The following is a 20,136-nucleotide window of genomic DNA, read 5'->3' as shown; positions in this document are numbered from 1 at the left end:
ACGCTACCGTCCTAGTGCGCAGACGTCGCTCCGGGCCGCGCATGCGCTCACGTAGCCGCGCGCCCGGCCTAAAGCCCTCACTTTGTCGTCACAGGGCAGATGATCAGGGTGCGTCCGTCTTTTTCCTCCCCCTTCCATCCTCCTCCCCCTCCCCTCCCCTCGTCCCTCAATCATCTCCCCATTTCCTCTCTCTCCCTCCCTGGGGCGTCTCCTAAAGACGCCCGCTTCCGGTCAGCGGCCGGCCGCAGAAGCGTGTCCCGCCTCTTCCGCCTCCCCGGTGGCGGCGCGGGTGGCGGAGGCGGTAGCGGCAGCGGTGACTGCGCGTCTCCTGTCAGGGTCGGCGGCACGCAAGTCCCCTGGGCGGCCCAGCTGGACGTGGCCGAGCCGAAGCCCGGGGGCCGATGGCGATGAACTATAGCGCGAAGGATGAGGTGGACGGCGGGCCCGCGGGTCCTCCCGGGGGCGCCGCCAAGACCCGGAGGCCGGATAACACGGCCTTCAAACAGCAACGGCTACCCGCCTGGCAGCCCATCCTCACGGCCGGCACGGTGCTGCCCACCTTCTTCATCATCGGCCTCATCTTCATCCCCATCGGCATCGGCATCTTCGTCACCTCCAACAACATCCGTGAGATCGAGGTGAGGGAGGGGCGTGGCAGTGATCCCCCGGCTCCCAGAAGGTGACAGGCGGGCCCCGCCCTCTGGTGCCTTCTCGGTTTCTTCTGTGGCTTTTCTGAGTTTGCAGTTTTGTGGGCTCGCTTCCTTTGGCTCTCGGTTTACCTGGCTGGAAATGGAATGAATACAGCTAGAATGTCGGGTGGACGAGACTTTTTTTGGAGGCGCTTTGCGTGGGTTTCCGAGAGGTAGAGTGAATGTCTTTTAGGAGGAGATAAGAGGAAAAAGAGTTAGATTTACGTGTTTAACTCTGAGGCAACTCACAGGGGCAGACTGTTGTTATTTGGGCGGGGGTTATTCTGGGACACAGAGATTAACAAATTGGTTGGGTGTAGGACCCGGAGTCAATAAAGGTATTGATTCTTCTGTGAAGAAATTAAGTCATACAGAGCGCACACAAGTAACTTTGATTTTGAGCTAATTAGATATTTTTAGTTGTTGGCCACGATATAGTTAAAGGCATGAAACTTCAGTTCTGGTTTGTTTTTAGGCGGTATTCATTTCTAATTATGCCCCACAGTGGTCCTAATTCCTCCTGCTTGATTTTTAAAATATGCATATCAATGATTCCACACGAAATAAGTTGGAAACTAGCTATAAACGATTTCACTGGCATTACTTTTTTTTTTTTGGAATATCCTACTTAGATGTGATAGAAACACTCTACTGAGGGAAACATTTTGATTTGTGTTGGTGCAGTAATCACTGCATTTTTATCCGTCCGCATCAGTAAAGATGGGTTTATAGCAGGATGTGAGTACTGTGTGGCGGACAGTATTGGACGTCCACAAGTCCTCCATCAAATTAAGGGAGTTTTCATCTGTTTGAACTGGCAAGATCGATGTTGAGTAACCTTGCTTTCTTCTGTTGTAAAGATATATTTTTGTGTACTTAATTTAAAAATAAATACTACATTTAATTGGACGTCCCCAGTCATTTTAGCTAGGGACTTTGGTGACTTTGTTCAGTTTACTAAAGTAAGCTGGTTTATATATATATATATATATATATATATATATATACATACATACACACACACACACATATATATATATATTTTAACTGCACAGTGCTTCAGTATTAATGACAGTAAGAATAGTATCTAGAGTGTATTTTAAAAATCTTTTATTAAATTTTATTTTGACTAGAGCAAGCTCACAGCGTATGTTTTTGGTATATATTTTATCTTCGTGGTTTTAGCCTTGTGATATACTCAAAGGTAGCCCAAAATGCTCCAAAATGTAAATGAAGCTCTGGGCCAAACAGGTTGGGCAGGAGAAAAGTTTTGATTTTAGAATATTTTGGATTGTAGAGTTTGAGATTAGGTATGCTCAACTGGAGAAAACTATACAAACGTACAGAATGTTTTAAAAAAAAAAAAAAAAACTTCTCGGATGTAAAACACTTCTGTTCCCTGTCATACCTAAACCCTGAGCTCTGCAGCTTTAATTAGATTTCAGGGGGGGTAATTGACTTACTTTCTCTGAAGGTTAGTTTCTTCATCTCTAAAATAAATAGGATAATGAATTTCTTCTAAGATTTTACACTTAGATGCAAAATAGATGTGCGTTATGACCCATCAGCAGGAGATGAGAGCTAAGGACCAGCCTGAGGGATGGCTGGACTGTTGGGAGTGTTAATGTCCTGATTCCAAGGTGTAAACTCTCACACTACATCATGACCCTTACTGAGATGATAGGAAAGATAATGGGATACCTCCTAAGCATTAGACCTTTGCACCATCTCCTTTAAACTTGATATTAAGATGAAAGCAATGATGATTTAGATTGTGTATGAATATTTACTAAATTGTTAAAAAACTAGTACTGTTTACTACAGTTGGAAAATAATTTTCTTTAAAACTTTTGGGTTCTGAAAAGTAAAGTAAGGTTCTGTAAACTTAGTGATTAGTGAAATGGAAATTTCTTGTGCTTAGTGTGCCCCTGATTTTAAGAGTGTATTGTAGTGGCACAGAGGGACATTGGAGTTAAGAGCTGGCCTAGAGCGAAAGTTCCAGCTCTCACTAGGTGGTGATGGAACCCTTTTTTTTGTGAGCTGCTCTTAATACTACAAAGATTTAGAGTGGATGATCCTTAAGATGCCATTCACTTCTGAAAGTCTGTGACTCACAACTTAATTTTGATTTAAAATAATGCTATGTTCAAAAAGCCATAATTGAAATGAGAGAAAATGAAAATTAGGAGTTACTGGAAATTTTGTATTAACACCAACACATGCAGATAGAATGATTAAAATTTGAGTGTTGGATATGTAGCAAATGATTTCAAATTAGGTCTGGAGTTATTAGAAAAACCTAGAGAGCTTTTTCGACATACAAGTTTGTATGCTTGTTCTTTATTCTCTGTGTGTGCTGGAGATTGAACTCTGGGCCACGAGGAAGTGCTGTCCCACTAAGTCCTCTACCTTCTGTTAGCTGCTAGCTTAGGCTAAACGCCTTTGAGGATAATTAAAAGTGAACAGGAGGAACTGGAGAGCTGGTTCAGCACTTAAGAGCACTGGCTTCCTTTGCAAGAGTACCCAGGTTTGATTTCTAGTGCCTACATGGTGGCTCACAACTGTCTTTAACTACAGTTCTAAGTCATCCCATGTCCCCTTGCAGCCTCAGCAAGCATCAGATACCCATTTGGTCCACCCACATACATGAGAAGCAGAGGTTGGTGGATCTCTGGGCCTGGTCTACATAGTGAGTTCTAGAATAGGACTAAATGAATGATACTGTATCACAGAAAGGAAGGAAGGAAGGAAGGAAGGAAGGAAGGAAGGAAGGAAGGAAGGAAAAGAAAGAAGAAAGAAAGAGATAAAATAAAGGTAAACAGGATGTGAGCAGTTCTCCCCCACACTGATTCCTGCTGTCTGTTTTACATGGTTTAAGTTTCTTTTTGAAAACTCAGTAGTCCACGTGCAGTATAGTTCAGCTTACTAGGGCAGAAGACTTATAAATCAAGATGTTTGGTATGGCGTGTTTGCTTAGAACTTGGAAAATTGAAAGTAAAACTAATAGACTTTTCACATTTTCCCAGAAAAGCTGCTTTTATGTTTGGATACTCATAGTTAGTATCCTATTACCTTCCCTTGTTAAGTTTATGAATCTCTCTTAGTTGGTTTTTAGATTTTCTAAGTAAAGTGAGTTTTTTAGAAAAGTACCACTGATAATTTTAGTAACCATTAAAATATTTCAATTATGAATTTATTTATTGAAGACTTGTATAATGTCTTTATTATTTGCAGCAAAGACTGAATATTTCTTTTAATTTGACAACAATTAAGAGTCAAGCATGTTCCCACCACAAGGCAATGAATGACTCCTCTAAGGCTCTTGGCTAGGCCAAAATATTCAGCTAACTTGAAAGTACCACCTTTGTAACTTCTGTAAAAGCATTATCAGTGTGAAGTGATATAATTGTAAGTTAATGCTTCAAGCTGGGCAGTGGTGGTGCATGCCTTTAATCCCAGCAGTTGGGAGGCAGAGGTAGAGAGAGAGGCAGAGGCAGAGAGAGAGGTAGAGGCAGAGAGAGAGGCAGGCAGAGGCAGAGAGAGGTAGAGGCAGAGAGAGGCAGAGAGAGAGAGGTAGAGGCAGAGGCAGAGGCATAGGCAGAGAGAGGCGCAGAGGCAGAGAGAGAGGCAGAGAAAGGCAGAGAGAGAGGCAGAGAAAGGCAGAGGCAGAGAGAGGCGCAGAGAGGCAGAGGCAGGCGGATTTCTGAGTTCAAGGCCAGAAATCTGGTCTACAGAGTAAGTTCCAGGATAGCCAGGGATACACAGAGAAACCCTGTCTGGAAAAAACAAACAAACAAGCAGAATGCTTAGGGAGCTGGGTCAGGTGTCCGGTTCCTATAGCCCCAGATAGTTTAGGGAGACTTGAGGTAGTAGACTGCTTGACTGTAGTAATTCAGTGCATAGACCTAGTATCCAAAAACAGTAAAAGAAAATTAATCAATGGTTAGACTCAAATTTGGGTGTACTTTTTAAAAACAACATTTAAGATAAACAGTAAATACAGTAATACCTAGAGCCTAGGCATTTAAGTTCATATTGCTAACATGTTGGTGTTAGTGGACTAGCCCCCTCTTTGCTCAACTCCCAGCTTTCCGTTTTTAAAAAAACAAAAAACAAAACTGTTTAATTTTCTATGCTCAGTTATTTGTCCGGATTATTTCCTGTTTCTGACAAAAATTTGCTGTCTATGTTTTTCCTCCTTTCTAGTTTGAATCCTTAGATTGTAAGGTTCTTGAAGGAAATTAAATCTTTGATCTGCATTCAGTAATCTTTTGTTTTTACGTAAATGTCAGCATAGATTAAAAAAAGGATAAGGGTTTTTTTTTCCTTTTTCCAATTTTTTATTAGGTATTTTCTTCATTTACACTAAGGGTTTGTTTTTTAAAAAATGATTGTTAAAAAGGAGACATTTTATGCTAAGAAATATAATGATTTTAATGCTCAAATGTATTGCAGTAACTTAACTTGGAACCTTTGGCAAGAGCTTTGCATAATAGGGCTTTTGTTTCCTGTAATTCCCTGCCTACGTGGTGGTGTGTTTTTGTTTGTTTGTTTGTTTGTTTGTTTTCTGGGGGAGGTGGGGACAGGAGCTGAGGCTAGTTTTCCAGATGAGCGCTTGTAGTTTGGTTAAAGGAAGCACTAACTTTTGAATACCAATTTTATAGGGTATATCCCTCAAAGAACTCACTTCTTCTCATAAGTGGAGCTATGTTGCTACCAAAAAATTATATATAACTATTGTGATTATATCCTGAATTTCATCAGCCAAGAAAGGTGCAAACCCTCTTTTCTTAAAAGGACTAAAAGTCCTTCTTGGCCTCTGCAGTCTAAAATATGTATTTTCTAGACTTTTATAGAGACAAAACTACCCCTCTCCCCCTGGTTTAGAGTTTTAAAGTAGTGTGCTGGCAAATTTAGCATGTGCTACCAAAATAGTTGTGTTGAATTACTCATTCTAAGGACTTCAGAAAATTCTTAAAGTACTTAAAATGTCCCCATTAATGTAATCTGATTAGTACTTAAAGTGACCCATCTTATTAGTCAGCATCTTGTTATGTGACCTATTTAGATATTATATTGATTTCCTTTCAGATAAATCTACATCCAAAAAATAGAAGTTTCCAGCTCTCCTTGTATACAATGCAGACGTGCATGTCCTTCAAATTCCTCTTTATCACCGCATTAAAATCAGTCTTTTTCTGAGGAATAGGGAGGCTGTGGTTTTAGAATCTGTCCGTATTGTTTCTGGTGTTTTGTCATTAGGATTTAAGTAGTTAGAAGAGCTTATGCTTACTGTATTCTGAACTATGCTTGATATACTTTTGACATAAAAACATGCTAATTTTCAAAATAGGGGATTTGTGTTCTTACTTCTTCTTAGCAGCCTCTTTTCCTTTGACGTTTACAACGATTATTCCCTAGTAAACTTGGTCTTTTGAAAACTAGTGAGTGTTACTTCTGTGTGGCAGATTTTATTAGGTCAGGCTCCCCTTGAGTTTCAGCTGACAAAGGATGTAGTGGTTATTTGATAGTGAAAACGCATACATTGAGTTCTGTTTATCAAGGATTTTTTATTAGTTTTGGGCATTTTCCATATTCAAAGGACCTCTTTGGACATAGGAAATTATTTAAAAAGTTTGATGACAGGACTGTTTTTCTTAATTTTTTCGAAAAAGATATTCCTTTCAGGGAAGTAGGATGACTTAATGTAGTTGGAGATGCAGATGTCACTCAGTGACAGAGTACTTTTCTAGCCCTGGGTTCAATCCCCAGCTCTGAAAGACAAGAACACATTAGCCAGGCATAGAGATGTAGTATGTCCTATGACTTGGGAGGTGGGTGCCAGAAAGATCCAGGAGTTCAAGGCCAATCTTAGCTACATAGAGATTTGAGACCATCCTGGGCTGTCTACGCCCCCATCCCACCCTCACCCTCAACCCCAAGAACAAAACAAAACAACTAGTTAGGGGAGAAACAGAAGAGAAATATCACAGGAAAACTAAGCATCGCTATGTGAGTGGCACATGCAGAATGTGCCTGAGTAGTTCAAAGAAAGATAAACTTGGGCTGGATGTGGTAGAGCATCTGTCCTAGTTCTGCTTCCCATAGTAATAAAACACCTTGACAAAGGGAAATTAGTGGAGCAGGGCGGGGGTGGGGGGGTGGGGGTGGGGTTAGTTTAGCTTACTTCCATGTTTCAGTCCATATTGCAGGGGAGTCAAGGTGGCAGGAACTTGAAACAGTCATGTTCACAGTCAAGAACAGAGAGAAATGAACTCATCCATGATTGTATTCATCTGCTTTTTCCTTTTTATATAATCCAGGATCTAAACACAGGGATTGATGCTTTAACCTTTAGTCTAGATCTTTCTGCCTCAGTGAACCTGTTCAAGACATTTCTCCACAGACAACTCAGTCTAGACAACCACTCATGGAGATTCCTTTCCCAGATGGTTCTAGACTACAAGATGATGATTAAAACTAATCACCACAACTCTCCCACTCGTCAACCCGATGTATTTTGCCCCCCCCCCTGTGATATATATTTCTTTGTACCGCATGCATGCCTGATGCCTGCCATCAGAAGAGGGTGTTGGAGTTACAGATGGTTGTAAGCCACCGTGTGGGTGCTGAGAGTCAAACCATGGCCCTTTGTAAGAGCAATAGGTACTTTGAAGCATTCAGCCATTTCTCTGGCCCAATATTATCCATTCTTATTGACCATTAATTTGCTTCTTAATTTGTTGCTTCTGAACTGTGTTAGATGCTAGAAAATGCTCAGGGGACAAAACATGCATGTTTAAAACACATGCTGAAACACATTAGTGATGATTAACTCTGAGTTACCAATAAGGCATTGGTGTTGTATTAAGGAAAGAAATAAAAGAACGTCTGTGTGGAGTCATTTAACCAAGAGCAAATCCAGATTTGAGTTTTTTACTTCATGCTTCTGGTGTCTTTTTTAGAGAAACAAAAGTGCACATGTGTGAATCCGTGCCTGCTGGCAGGCTGTCTTGTGAATCTGTTCCTGTGCTGGTATCTGTCTGTTGTAGAACTGTGTGTGTGTGTGTGTGTGTGTGTGTGTGTGTGTGTGTGTGTGTATCTGTTCCTAACTAAGGGCTTCCCCCTGTTTCTGTTGAAAAGCACAGAAAGTAATCAGAGATACTTTACACAAAATTTTAAGAGGTTTTCAAGGGCATTGAGTCACTGATTTCAAAAGACTCCCAACTGACCCAGACAGCAAACAGTACTACAAATACCATTGTTTATCGAGCAGTATCCAAGTGTTGTGTTCAATATTTATGGTGGATATTCATTTTAGAAGATTGCCTTTACTCTCCATGTTTGATGCTTTCAGCAAACTATATACTTGCATTGTTCTAGGTCAGGGCCATGAAAAAGTGCATATATTGAGCTTACAGCTATTCATCAGCTTAGACTGTAGTAAAAGTTGATTACATGGAAAATCTCAGGCAAGTTGACTGCTACTTTGTTCTCTTAAAAGCAGGTTAAACAAACAGGCTGAGGACACAGTAGGACAGCTGTCACAAATGGCCTTAAGGTATTTATTAACTCTGACTGTGACAGAAGTTTCAGTTTCTTATAATATAAGGATGGTTTTTATTATAATGTCTTGCCACAAAATGGCATGTGTTGGGGAGCCCTAAGTAATGGTGTGAATATGCCAGGGAAGCCTACTCCATGCAGAAATAGAAAGGAAAAGGAAGGAGTGTGCTTAATAGAAAGAGGAACAAAAAAGGAGCCATGTGGCAGTGTGAGAAGGGACAGATACAGGTCAAAGCAGTACAATTAGGCTGTACATTACCTGGGCCAGTATTAGGACTACAGGCAGTGTGATGGGAAGCCATTAAACAGTTTTGCATGGCTAAGACATTCCTTAGATATAAAAGGTCCATAAACCTGATGCTGTAAAAGAAATTAACGAACTGAAATTGATGAAGGAAAATAGGTTGTTTTCAATGATAAGTGAGAGAAGAGCGAAACCCTAATTCTTCTCCATTATATTATCTTAGTTTATAGAAAACCACTGGACCAACTAGAACATGTGTCTCTCGCTCCCCCTCTCCTTGGGGCTTACTTGGAGGTTTTGGAGAGGGAGAGAAGGAGGGTTATAGAATTCCCGTGGACCTTCAGCTAGGAGATTTATTAGTCTCACATCAACTCATATGCGGATTGGGTAGAAGGTGAGCAAAGTGAAGTGTTTTCTGTAGAAGGGGGAGGTCCTGAACTGCGGTGCTGGGGGCTTTATTTATATGCAGCCTGACTTGGTCCTCACAGAGACTTTGGATAAGGGAGTTAGTGTGTGGCTGTAGTCTAGCTACCCTGGGCTCCACACTGTGGGATTTGTGTGAGCTTAGAGACCTCTTTGTGAGAACTGTGTGGCCTTTCAACTTTGCAGCAATTGTGAGGAAAAGACACTTGGGGCCAAGGGGCTCAGTCTGTGAGGTTCTTTGATGGCAGCACCTGGAAGGTTAGGCTTTTAATAGGGATCATTATTATAAAGTGACAAAATGACACGTAACTGTTATGAATGACTTGGGCTTGGCCTAATATGTAGATTATTGCCTGAGGCATAAGAGTAGAAGTAGGACATTTGTGATTGGGAGAAACTATTTCTCACTCTAGATATTTGGGGACCACTCCATATCCACCCCCAACTCTGCAGCAATTCCACATTTAGATGCTTATGTACACACCTTATAATGTGAGTATTACCTGTCCAAAATAGCACTAGATCCCGCTGATTAAGGACTGGTTTACTGTTGTTTGTTCTGTTTGGTGCTTAAGGGTTTTGGTGCAAGGAAATGAACCAAGTGTCCTGATTTAAAATAAGGAAAATAATAACAAACTTTGCAGGGCCACTCTACTTTTAAAAAGATTTATTTTATTTTGTATGTATGGGTATTTTGCTTGCATGCATGTCTGTTTACTATATACTTGCCTAGTGCCCACAAAGGTCAGGAGAGGGCCTTGGACTCCCTAAAGTGAGAGTTACCAGTGGTTGTGAGCCGATAGTGTAGGTGCTTGGGACCTACAAGAGCTCTTTACTGCTGAGCCATCTGTCTCTTCAGTTCCAGTTCTTTAAGGTCATTTGTATGAAGTTCATATGTGACTGGCAGAACACATGTGATAGCAGTAGGCAGTAAAATGTGCTGTGCTGTTATGGCTCACGTACCTTCTTAGCTTTACCTCTTTGCTTTTCATCATGAAAATTCTCCATAATGTAAAGTGTTAGTTCTGATTGTCTTGATCTATTTTCCAGTACTGCCTCTTTTTCTATTTCTATTTTTCTGGATTTGCTCAGATTCTTATTTCTTCTAAAAAGTACAGGTTCTTTGCTAATGATTGTCTCTCAGCTATCCAGTTTGACAGCTTTCTTGTATTAGTGCAGTCTGCCCTCCTAGTAGACTGGCAGCTCCTGGGAAAGGTGGTTTAGTAGAGGGAGCACGCTTCAGTCACAGATCTTGGATTCTAGACTAGCTCTTGGGAAAATTTCTGAGTATGTTCTTTTATGTAATGGAGGTAGCGTAATAGGATTTTGGTGAGGATCAGAAAAAATAATGTGTATAAAGGAAAGCTGTCAACTGTTGGCAGTATACTATAACATTACTTTTATGGTTCTAGTACTTTGTAGTATACTTTGCTCCTATTAAAATTTAAAAGTTGGGGCTGGTGAGATGGCTCAGTGGGTAAGAGCACTGCTCTTCCAAAGGTCGGAAGTTCAAATCCCAGCAACCACATGGTGGCTCACAACCATCTGTAACAAGATCTGACTCCCTCTTCTGGAGTGTCTGAAGACAGCTACAGTGTACTTACATATAATAAATAAATAAATCTTTTAAAAAAATTTAAAAGTTAATTATAATAACTTTTAACTAGTATTTTGTAGTATACTTTGCTCCTACTAAAATTTAAAAGTTAATTATAATAACTTTTAACTAGTACTTTGTAATATACTTTGCTCCTATTAAAATTTAAAAGTTAATTATAATAACTTTTAAAAACACTTTTTTCAGAGTTACCCAAAGTTAAAAGATGTAACTTTTAATGCATTTTAAAAGTTATAATCAACAGTTCATGATGGATGTATTATAGCTATCTACTTTAAGTATTACTTGATATTTAGTAATTATCCTAATAAAATGTTGAGTTTTGTTATACTGATATTATATTCTTTGATTTCCAGTTCCATCAAATTATTTTTGTTTAGTGAAGTCTGACACTTTGCACAAGTGGTGATCAAATTAAAGAAAATGATTTGAGAAGTTTCTTTATATTTTTTAGATAAGTCTTAAGAGAAAGAAATGTGAAATTAAAAATGCAGTTTTCCTTGTGGTTTATTTTGACATAAATTTGGTATGTAAGTGGAACGATATGTACAAACAGGCTTTGTACAGAGTTGTAGCACACAGGTCTAATGAAATTCATGTGTGCTTTCCTGTCTTCGTTTAATTCTTGTTACATGCCTTGCTTATTGGTGATATTTGCAGTGAAAAGAAATTAAAGCAAAGTTCTACTAGTTAACAAATAAGCTTCCATGAAAAACAGAGGATCTTTGTGGGTTCAAGATCAGTTTGGTCTTGTCTTTTAGTAGGTTAATAGATAAACTGTAGTACATCAAAGTCTGAAAAGATACAGAGGAAGCGGAAGTGTAAGTTACCAAGTGACATAGGCAGCAGGAAAGAGAGAACTGTAAGGACAGAGGGGAGGTCACTGCTTACTGTGATTTAATACAGAAAATGAACAGCTGAGACAAAGATAGAGGAGGTTTTTAGGCCAGTTAAGGTATTTTATATTGTCATGGTAGGTTATGGCCGGGCAGTGGTGGCACACACCTTTAATCCTTTAATCCCAGCACTTGGGAGGCAGAGGCAGGTGAATTTCTGGGTTCTTGAGGCCAGCCTAGTCTACAGAGTGAGTTCCAGGACAGCCAGGGCTATGCAGAGAAACCCTGTCTTGAAAAACACTCCCTCCATCCCCCCCTCCAAAAAAAGAGAGAGGAAAAAAAGAAAATTCTAAAAATAAATAAATAAATTTTAAAAATGGTAGGTTATATATCATTATATATTGTTTAAACCTATATAATTTTCAACCAAGAGTGAACCTGAAACTAAACTTTAGGTGACGATAATGTCAATGTTCATGTATTGGTGTAGTAGACCACTTTGGGGGGGAAATGTTGATTGTGGAGAAGTTACCTGACCAAAAACACTCAAGGAAGAAAATATTTATTCATGTTGGTTTACAGCTCCAGACATTCAGCTCATAGCTTGCTTTTTTCTGTGTCTGAAACGAGACAGCATCATGGTAGCAGAAACATGTATCAGAAGGTACTCACATGGTGAGCAGGAAGTAGTGAGAGATTTGCAGTGATAAGATGCTAACAAGGACCTTATGTCCCAGAAACGTGCTTCTATCCAGGTTCACATCTCAATTTCCATCACATCACAAAATAGCATCACCAGCTAGGAGCAAGATCCCAACACATGGGCACTTTTGAAGAGGCACTTACTATCCACTCTGTAACAACAGGACAGCCTGTGCATCCACAAACAGTTTTGCTAAAATTCTCTAAAAAATAAAGTGTGTTTAATTCTTTTTCTTATTTATAATGGGAAAAAACAAATTTGGGGTGCCACAGCAGGACTTCAGACTTTAGCTGGTGTTGTACAATTCAGTTCTGATAGGGTTAGCATCAGATACCTCAGGTTCAGAGCATATTTCCTAGTAGTTGGTTTTACTTTAGATACAGAGTAGTTCCTTAAGCTAAACACACTTCACAATATTATTACTGCCAACAGTTATATATTATATTATACTGCCAATATACTGCCAGTATATATAATATATATATACTGTTTATATATATATATATATATATATATATATATATATATATATCTTATACTGCCAACAGTTGACAGCTTTCCTTTATACACATTATAAGGCTTTACCTGCCTTCTCCCTGTGATCTCACAAGCATTTACATCTTATACATCATGCAGTGTTGAGTCTTGTTTTTACAATTTTATCCATACGATTATTTCTTTGGGAGAGAAAGGAGGACTGTGAACAACAGTGAACAAAGCGGAGCTTCTTTACTATTTAATGCCGCACACTGTTAAAGTACACTGCTGCAGTTTTTGTCTGTATTGCTTTGTTGACTTATTTTTCTTTTTAATAGCACGTTATGCAAGTTGTAGGTTTCTCCTTTCTCCAAGGAACTTCTTGCTGACCACATTTTCTTTTACAGATTGATTACACTGGAACAGAACCTTCCAGCCCCTGCAATAAATGTTTATCTCCGAATGTGACATCTTGTGCTTGTACCATTAACTTCACACTGAAACAGTCATTTGAGGTCTGTATTTCAAATACTTATATTTCATAAAATTGTAATCTGTTAGAAAGGGCATGTTTAAAAAATAATAGTACTGTTTTTTTGATAATTTATAATGACAAATCAGCTTAGTTTATTGGCATCTATAGACATTTGAAGATTGCTCTATATATTTAGTATTGCATCGTTAAATTAATTAAATCTGGTAATTAAATGCATTTATTTGAATTATTTACCTTTTAGTATTTTGTAGACAAAATTTAAGGCATTTTCATTATTCATGATCCATATTTTAAAGGGCAGGAATCAATTTTTTGGTCAAGTTTATAATTTTCTTGTGTTTGTACTTTAAAATTATTTATTGGTACATTGATTTCTCTTTAGATATATAAATTGTTAGCCTTTTAAAATTTTTCTTAATTTTTAAAATAACTTTTAATTCTAAAAGAAGTCTTTCTTAAGACAGCATTGGTCGTCCCATTAGTTAATTGCATTATTTTTGAGGTGTGAAACAGTACCCAAAAATCAAACACTTGTTAAAACTTTATTGATTTTTTTTATAGTTTGGTATTTGGGCCCTACCCTGTGTGCACATGTGTGTATGGTTGTGAGTATGCACATTCGTGCCTATGTGGCATTAGTTCTGGTCTCTAATTTTGGTAAATGAGCATATGGGATAGAACATAAAATTTCAGAATTGGCTTGGATAGAGACCAGTTTGTTTTACCCTATACCTGAAAATTGAATTTAAAAACATTCTTCAGGAGTGGTGCATGCCTTTAGTCCCAGGAGACAGAGGCAGGCAGATTCCTGTGTGTTTGAGGTCAGCCTGATCTACAGAGCGAGTTCTAGGACAGCCAAGCCTACAGAAAACCAAAAAATAACAAAAGAACCTAACGACCTTCTTCAGGAAACAAAGCTGTCATGATACATACCAAGGTTTGAGAGTCCTCATTCAGATTTTCTATATGTAGTGATAACTTTAGTAGTTTCTGGTGGATGGGAGCCATCTAGAGGTTATAGATGCTCTTACACTAAGGTAAATGTTTCTTTGGGACTGAGATATGAAAACTGGCTTGGGAGAAGACTGACAAGTGCAGTGGTGGGCATACTATAAAGATGCAGTCAGCTTTGGTTCTGTGCAGAATTGAAATGAGAGGGTTTGAAAAAGTTAGAGGTTCCTTTATCTCCTCCCTATTCAAAACATTTAATTTGGGAGGCAGAGATAGGTAGATCTCTCTGAGTTTGAAGCCAACCTAGTTTACAAAGTTCCAGGACAGCCAGGGCTGTTACACAAAGAAATCCTGTCTTCAAGCAAACACACAAGCAAACAAGCAAACCAAGCTCCCGGCTTTAGATCGCCTGTTTAAAGTGGCCATTTTGTCTTTGTATGTCTGTTTCTTCACAGATTTTTTAATTGGACTAAAACCATTTCTGGGAACTTAAAAGTTAATTTTGTATCAGAAATGGTAGAGAGTATTCCTTTTTCAGTTTACAGATTGAATTTACTATTATTGTTCTTAATTAAGATGCTATTCTTTTTTTCCTAAACATATTTATCATGTTTTTGTCATACAATTTGATACAATTCACCCAAAGATTTCCATTTTAACACCTTTTATATAGAATGGAAAAGGTTTTTGTTTGCTACTTAACAGTATTTTCATTCATTTATTTACAGTTTGATGCATGATTTCAGGTATTCTAGGTTGACCTTAGACTTGCAGTGTAGCTCAGGTTGGCTTGGAATTAATGATCCTTCACCTGCCTCCTAAGTGCTGGGATTGCAAGCTTCTGCTACCAGAACACGTCAATATTCAGTCTTTAAATGTCTATGAAGTTAGCAAATCAAATAAATCAACTTCTGTGTGTACAGAATTACTTTTAATTGAAGATATGAATATAAAAATAGAAGTTTTAATCAGAAAGCAGAAAATAACATTTTTTTAAACCTGTTTAGTTATTTGGTTTCTTAGCACCTTGTAGTTCATTCAGTTTATGTTTATTACTTTTTTTCCAAGATATTTGAAGTTACCTCCATTAGAGTACCATTCTTGATTATTATTATAAAATATAACAGTGTATTTTCATAACTACTAATTTACTAATTGCTAATAGTCTGTAGTATCCTGGGGACTATTTGGAGGGCAGAAGGAACCAAGGCAAGACAGGAGGAAGTGTCATGAGTAAAGTAAAATCTATGTGTAAATCATTGTGAAATATTTGGTATACTAACAAATTTTAATAAATAGGAAAGAGTAGTATATATAGCATCTTCTGAATTTGTGTATTCTCATTCCAGTTATAACTTATTTGGATAATAAATCAAAAGTTTAATCATTCTTCTGAAAGGCAGATGCTAATTGGATGAAAACCAAGTTGAATTAGTAAAACTTTATATTGTAGCTCAGAGCACACTAATATTTTTCAATATTATTTTTTAATGAAAATATTTTGTGGTGTGGGGTGTGTGTGTGTGTGTGTGTGTGTGTATGTGTGTGTGTAGTATGACATGTGTATGTCTTCCTTTGTCTCCTTATTTCATGAGACCAGTCTTTCCCTGAACTTGGAGCTTCTCATTTAAGCTAGACTGGGTAGCCAGAAAGTTCCTGCCTGTCTCCTCCCTGGCTGCCCTTCATTGCTGGGTTTATAGATGACTGCTGCATGATGGTGCTGGGATCCACACTGAGGCTCTCATGCTCACACTACGGTCTCTTTACCAGTGAGCCATCTCTTCCAGACTGCACGCAATACTTGTTGGATAGTTGAGAAGTTTAAAATAGTTGGACTTTATTTACAGTTGCACACTTTATTTTTTGTTTGTTTGCTTATGTTTTGTGGTGTTGGTGATTGAATTCAGGGCTTTACACATGCTCATGCCAGGCGAACACTCTTACTGAGCTGTACTCCTAGTGCTTACTAAGTACTTGGTAAACAGATTTGCTAAGCCAATTAATAGAGTGTGCTTTGGACTTAGTCAATACCTGATTTGTTTGTGGTAGTATTTTCCCCTTCTTTTAAAACTTACCTGAGAATTTAAGAACTGGAGTATAGTTGCTCTACTGTGAGTTGATTTATATTTAATTGTACAATTTTAGTTGCTACTTAACCTCAGTACCTGTTTATCATAAATTGTAAACTAGTAAAGTGTAAATTGCTTACATTTTACATACATATAAAACAAATATTAACTTTTATGTTAAAAGGTTTTCCCTTTCTGTTTTCTCTAGGGCAATGTGTTTATGTATTATGGACTGTCTAATTTCTATCAAAATCATCGTCGCTACGTGAAATCTCGAGATGATAGCCAGTTAAATGGAGACCCTAGTGCTTTGCTTGTAAGTAATGATGAGATACAGATATGTGGTTATCTGTGAAGTAAGAACGTGTTGTAAATATTCATTCAGAAATGTTATTAAGGACTTAATAATCTTAGAGGAGATTAAAGAATTACTTGTCATTTCTAGTTTTAACAGAAATTTTTATTTAAAATGCTTTTTCTTGAATGCCCACAAAATAGCTTCTCAATTCCACTACTGCCTGTTTATTTCTTGGGAGTTTGGCTTTATTTCTTTGTAATGGGATTTTGATGAGTCTAGTATTTTAGATGTGTAAGTGTGTTCTTATGGGGTTGATTCATTATTCTTACGCTAGGTGGGGATATGCAGATGAACTGTTTTTAATTTCTGGGATTGTGCTTCAAATCTGAATAACTGTCCTGTTTTTTTAAACTTTTCACTGTGGGAAGACTAAGCAGCAAAAATGTAAAGCTTTCAGAATTCTCAAATCTACTCTATGTGTTTGTAGGAGTAGAACTATAGGTTATGTGTAACAAGCTCCCTTTCTCATGCTCTATTCGGGAATCCATGGATGGTATCCTAATTTCCTGACTGTTGAGCTTTCCATAGTGGTGTTTAGTACATAAGTATTTTATGTCATCTTGTCAATAGGGCAAACATTTGAAGACTGGACTAGTTTCTCATTTCTTAGACCCTTTGTATGTCTTACAATACACTATAGACAGCCAGACATGGTGATGCATACCTGTAATCACAGCACTTAGAAAAATATTAAATCGATAAGTGATATATAGCTATGTACAGGTAAACAAACATTTTATTTAAAAAGTACTGTAATATTAAAGAATATTTTGAGTATTTAAATGTAGTGTTTAGAGCTTAGTTTCCTTACAGACTCATCATATACTTTCTGAGTGAGGAAAATACAAGGCTAGAATTTTTAATTAGTAATTAGGACTAGCTCATTATTTTTCCAGAGATCTAGATGGTAATTTCTCTCTCCTTTTCCTTTTGAAAACTAGAATCCAAGTAAGGAATGTGAACCTTATAGAAGAAATGAAGACAGACCAATTGCGCCATGTGGCGCTATTGCCAACAGCATGTTTAATGGTATGCTCGCCATAAAGATCCATGCAGATGGATGATTCAGAAACTACAGTTAGGGCGCTACGGAGTAGTCAGTACTATGAATGGGATCATGACATTCCCCTTCAAGATAGCTACTCAGATAGGAATAGGGTCTTAATGCCCTGTCGTTTCCTTTTGAGCATTCTTTTATGAGAATAGATTTCTATCTCTTCCCAGTTTCTTACAAGAAAGTAAAAGCCACAGAGTCACTTTTGCTGATTTATATCATTAAAGGGGAATTACAGTTGATCATTTAGGTATGCATCGTCTGATAGATAAACAGTTTGAACCACAAATACAACTTCAAATTTTCTTGTATTTATATTAAAAGTCCCCAAAGGAAACAAGTAAAATTAGCTTGAATAAATTATTTAGTCCAGTGCGCCAAAACCAATGTCATTTAAACATATTGGCATTTCTGAAATATTTTGTGTGTTTTTACATCAAGTCCCTAATTTCTGTGTATAACACATTCAAAAGAACTTGTTCATTGTACCAACTGGGTTTCAAGAGCTGAGTACCAACTACAGAGAAATGGATCGGCAGGAGCTCTTAGGAACGCAGCAGTAACCAACGAAGGATAAGAAAGGTGTCCTTCCAGTTGTGTTTGGATTAGTATTCACTTTCATGGTCTTCTCACACGTCAGCTAGTCATTCATGAAAGTGACAGATGTGTAGTGAATGAAGACAAGTCCATCTATGCATCCAGAGTTCTAAACTTGCAAAAGTTAATTCACGTCTGAATAAAGAGTACCTGTTAACCCTATGCCTTCTCTGTCAGCTACTTTTAGAACAAATTCCAGATTCTCATTTCTTAGAGAGTAAATCAGATGCTATGGATTTTTAGTGAATGTTAGTAATATCTTCCATTTCTTGTGCTTAGATACGTTAGAATTGTATCTGGTTGCCAATGAATCTGATCCCAAGCCTATTCCAATTCCTTTGAAGAAAAAAGGTATTGCTTGGTGGACAGATAAAAATGTGAAATTCAGAAATCCACCTGGAAAAGAGAGCCTCGAAGAAAAGTTTAAAGGTAAAATATGATCAATATCCCTTCTTGTCTAAAAGCTAGTAGGCTTAGTAAAGTAACCTAAATTTTGTCTTGAGTCTTAATTTTTTTTTAAAGAACAGCATTTTCTTTTTCAACATTACACCAAGTTATGTAAGTGTTAAAATGTACTAAAATTATAATGAAAATTCATTCTTTTAATTATTTGAATTTCTCTGGTATTTTCAGCTGTAATCCTTACAAACTACCTCAGAGTTTGTTTTAACAAACTCCTATTTATAATCCACATATAGTTTTGTTTCTCCACTGCCTTAGTTTCATAATACAATATTTCTTTTTAAAATTTATTTTCACATTTATTTGTTTATTTTGTGTGCACACACACACACACATCATAGTGCATAAGTGGAAGTCAGAGAACGATTTGTGGCAATGTGTACTTTTCTTTCACCACGTGGGTCCTGGGGCTTGAACTCAGTTCCTCAGGCTTGGTAGCAAGGGCTCTGGTAATGACCTGCTGAGCCATCTCATTGGCTCATATTGCTTAATGCTGTAATTTTACATGACGTAATCTACCTTTCCTCAGGATCCTTTTTATATTCTCTTGAGATATTAACTATCTTTTTTACTTTTTATTAATAACTGGTTTTTCTTTAGATTTTTAACATATCCTTAGAATATGAATATATTTATACCTTTGAATATAAGGAAATATTCAGATTGTTTTGTGCTTCTTTTCTTTTAGTACTGTAAATTTTCACTGAAACTTTATAAAATTGAATATTTTGATTTTTCTGTCTCTCTCCCTCCCCAACTTATCAAGATACAATAAAGCCAGTAAACTGGCATAAGGCAGTATATGAGCTAGACCCTGAAGATGAAAGTAATAATGGATTCATAAATGAAGACTTTATAGTTTGGATGCGTACTGCAGCATTACCTACTTTTCGTAAGTTGTATCGTCTCATAGAGCGGAGAGATGATTTACACCCAACATTACCAGCTGGACAGTACTTTTTGAACATCACATACAGTATCCTTTTATTTTTTGCTTATGTGTACATATAGAGTTTGAAAAGAGTTTCATGAAATCCTTATGTCTGTTATGTGACATGTTACTTTGTGCTCTAGATTCATGTAGGGTCTCATGCTTCCATTTCTGCATGGATATCAAGCCTTATTTCTTTTTTTTAATTTTAAAGATCTTTATCATTATTATTATTATTATCTATTTATGTATGGTGTATGCACATGTGCCAAGGTAAATGTGTAGTGGTGAGAGGACACCATAGAGAGAGAGCTTGATTTTCTCCTGTCACCTTTTACATGGGTCTTAGGAATTGAATCAGGGCGTCAGGCTTGCACAGCAGCAAGTGCCTTTACCCGCTGGGACATCTCTCTGGCCCAGAAGCAGTCTTTTACAAGAAGGAAATGCTGGGCAGTTCTTTTTATCCCGTAACAAAGTTAAGTGTTTTAAAGTATTTTGCCCATCATTTATATATACCCTGTGAACATAAAGATTTCCAAATATTAGCATTTTAAATGTGTGTTGGATCATTGCACTTTTTATTATCTAAAATCATAAGTACATTTTTGTTTGTTTGTTTGAGACCAAGTCTCATAATGTAGCCCTGGATGGCCTGGAATTCT

At 37.6% G+C, this 20,136-nt stretch overlaps 1 protein-coding gene across 1 annotated transcript in view; it reads left to right on the top strand.

The window, feature by feature from the left end:
- Positions 1–181: 181 nt before the first annotated feature.
- Positions 182–20,136, top strand: part of Tmem30a (transmembrane protein 30A) — a 24,490-nt gene continuing 4,535 nt past the window's right edge. The window contains exons 1-6 of the mRNA NM_133718.4: positions 182–638; positions 12,964–13,071; positions 16,281–16,388; positions 17,372–17,459; positions 18,361–18,510; positions 19,310–19,519. Coding sequence (NP_598479.1) covers positions 402–638; positions 12,964–13,071; positions 16,281–16,388; positions 17,372–17,459; positions 18,361–18,510; positions 19,310–19,519 — 901 coding nt within the window. The 5' untranslated portion in view covers positions 182–401. The remainder of the gene's footprint in view (positions 639–12,963; positions 13,072–16,280; positions 16,389–17,371; positions 17,460–18,360; positions 18,511–19,309; positions 19,520–20,136) is intronic.

The sequence above is a fragment of the Mus musculus genome, chromosome 9 (assembly GCF_000001635.26).
Source record: "Mus musculus strain C57BL/6J chromosome 9, GRCm38.p6 C57BL/6J".
In the NCBI taxonomy this organism is placed as follows: Eukaryota; Metazoa; Chordata; class Mammalia; order Rodentia; family Muridae; genus Mus; species Mus musculus.
Note: the sequence above shows the minus strand (reverse complement) of the source record. Positions and strands in the feature narration are given on the sequence as shown.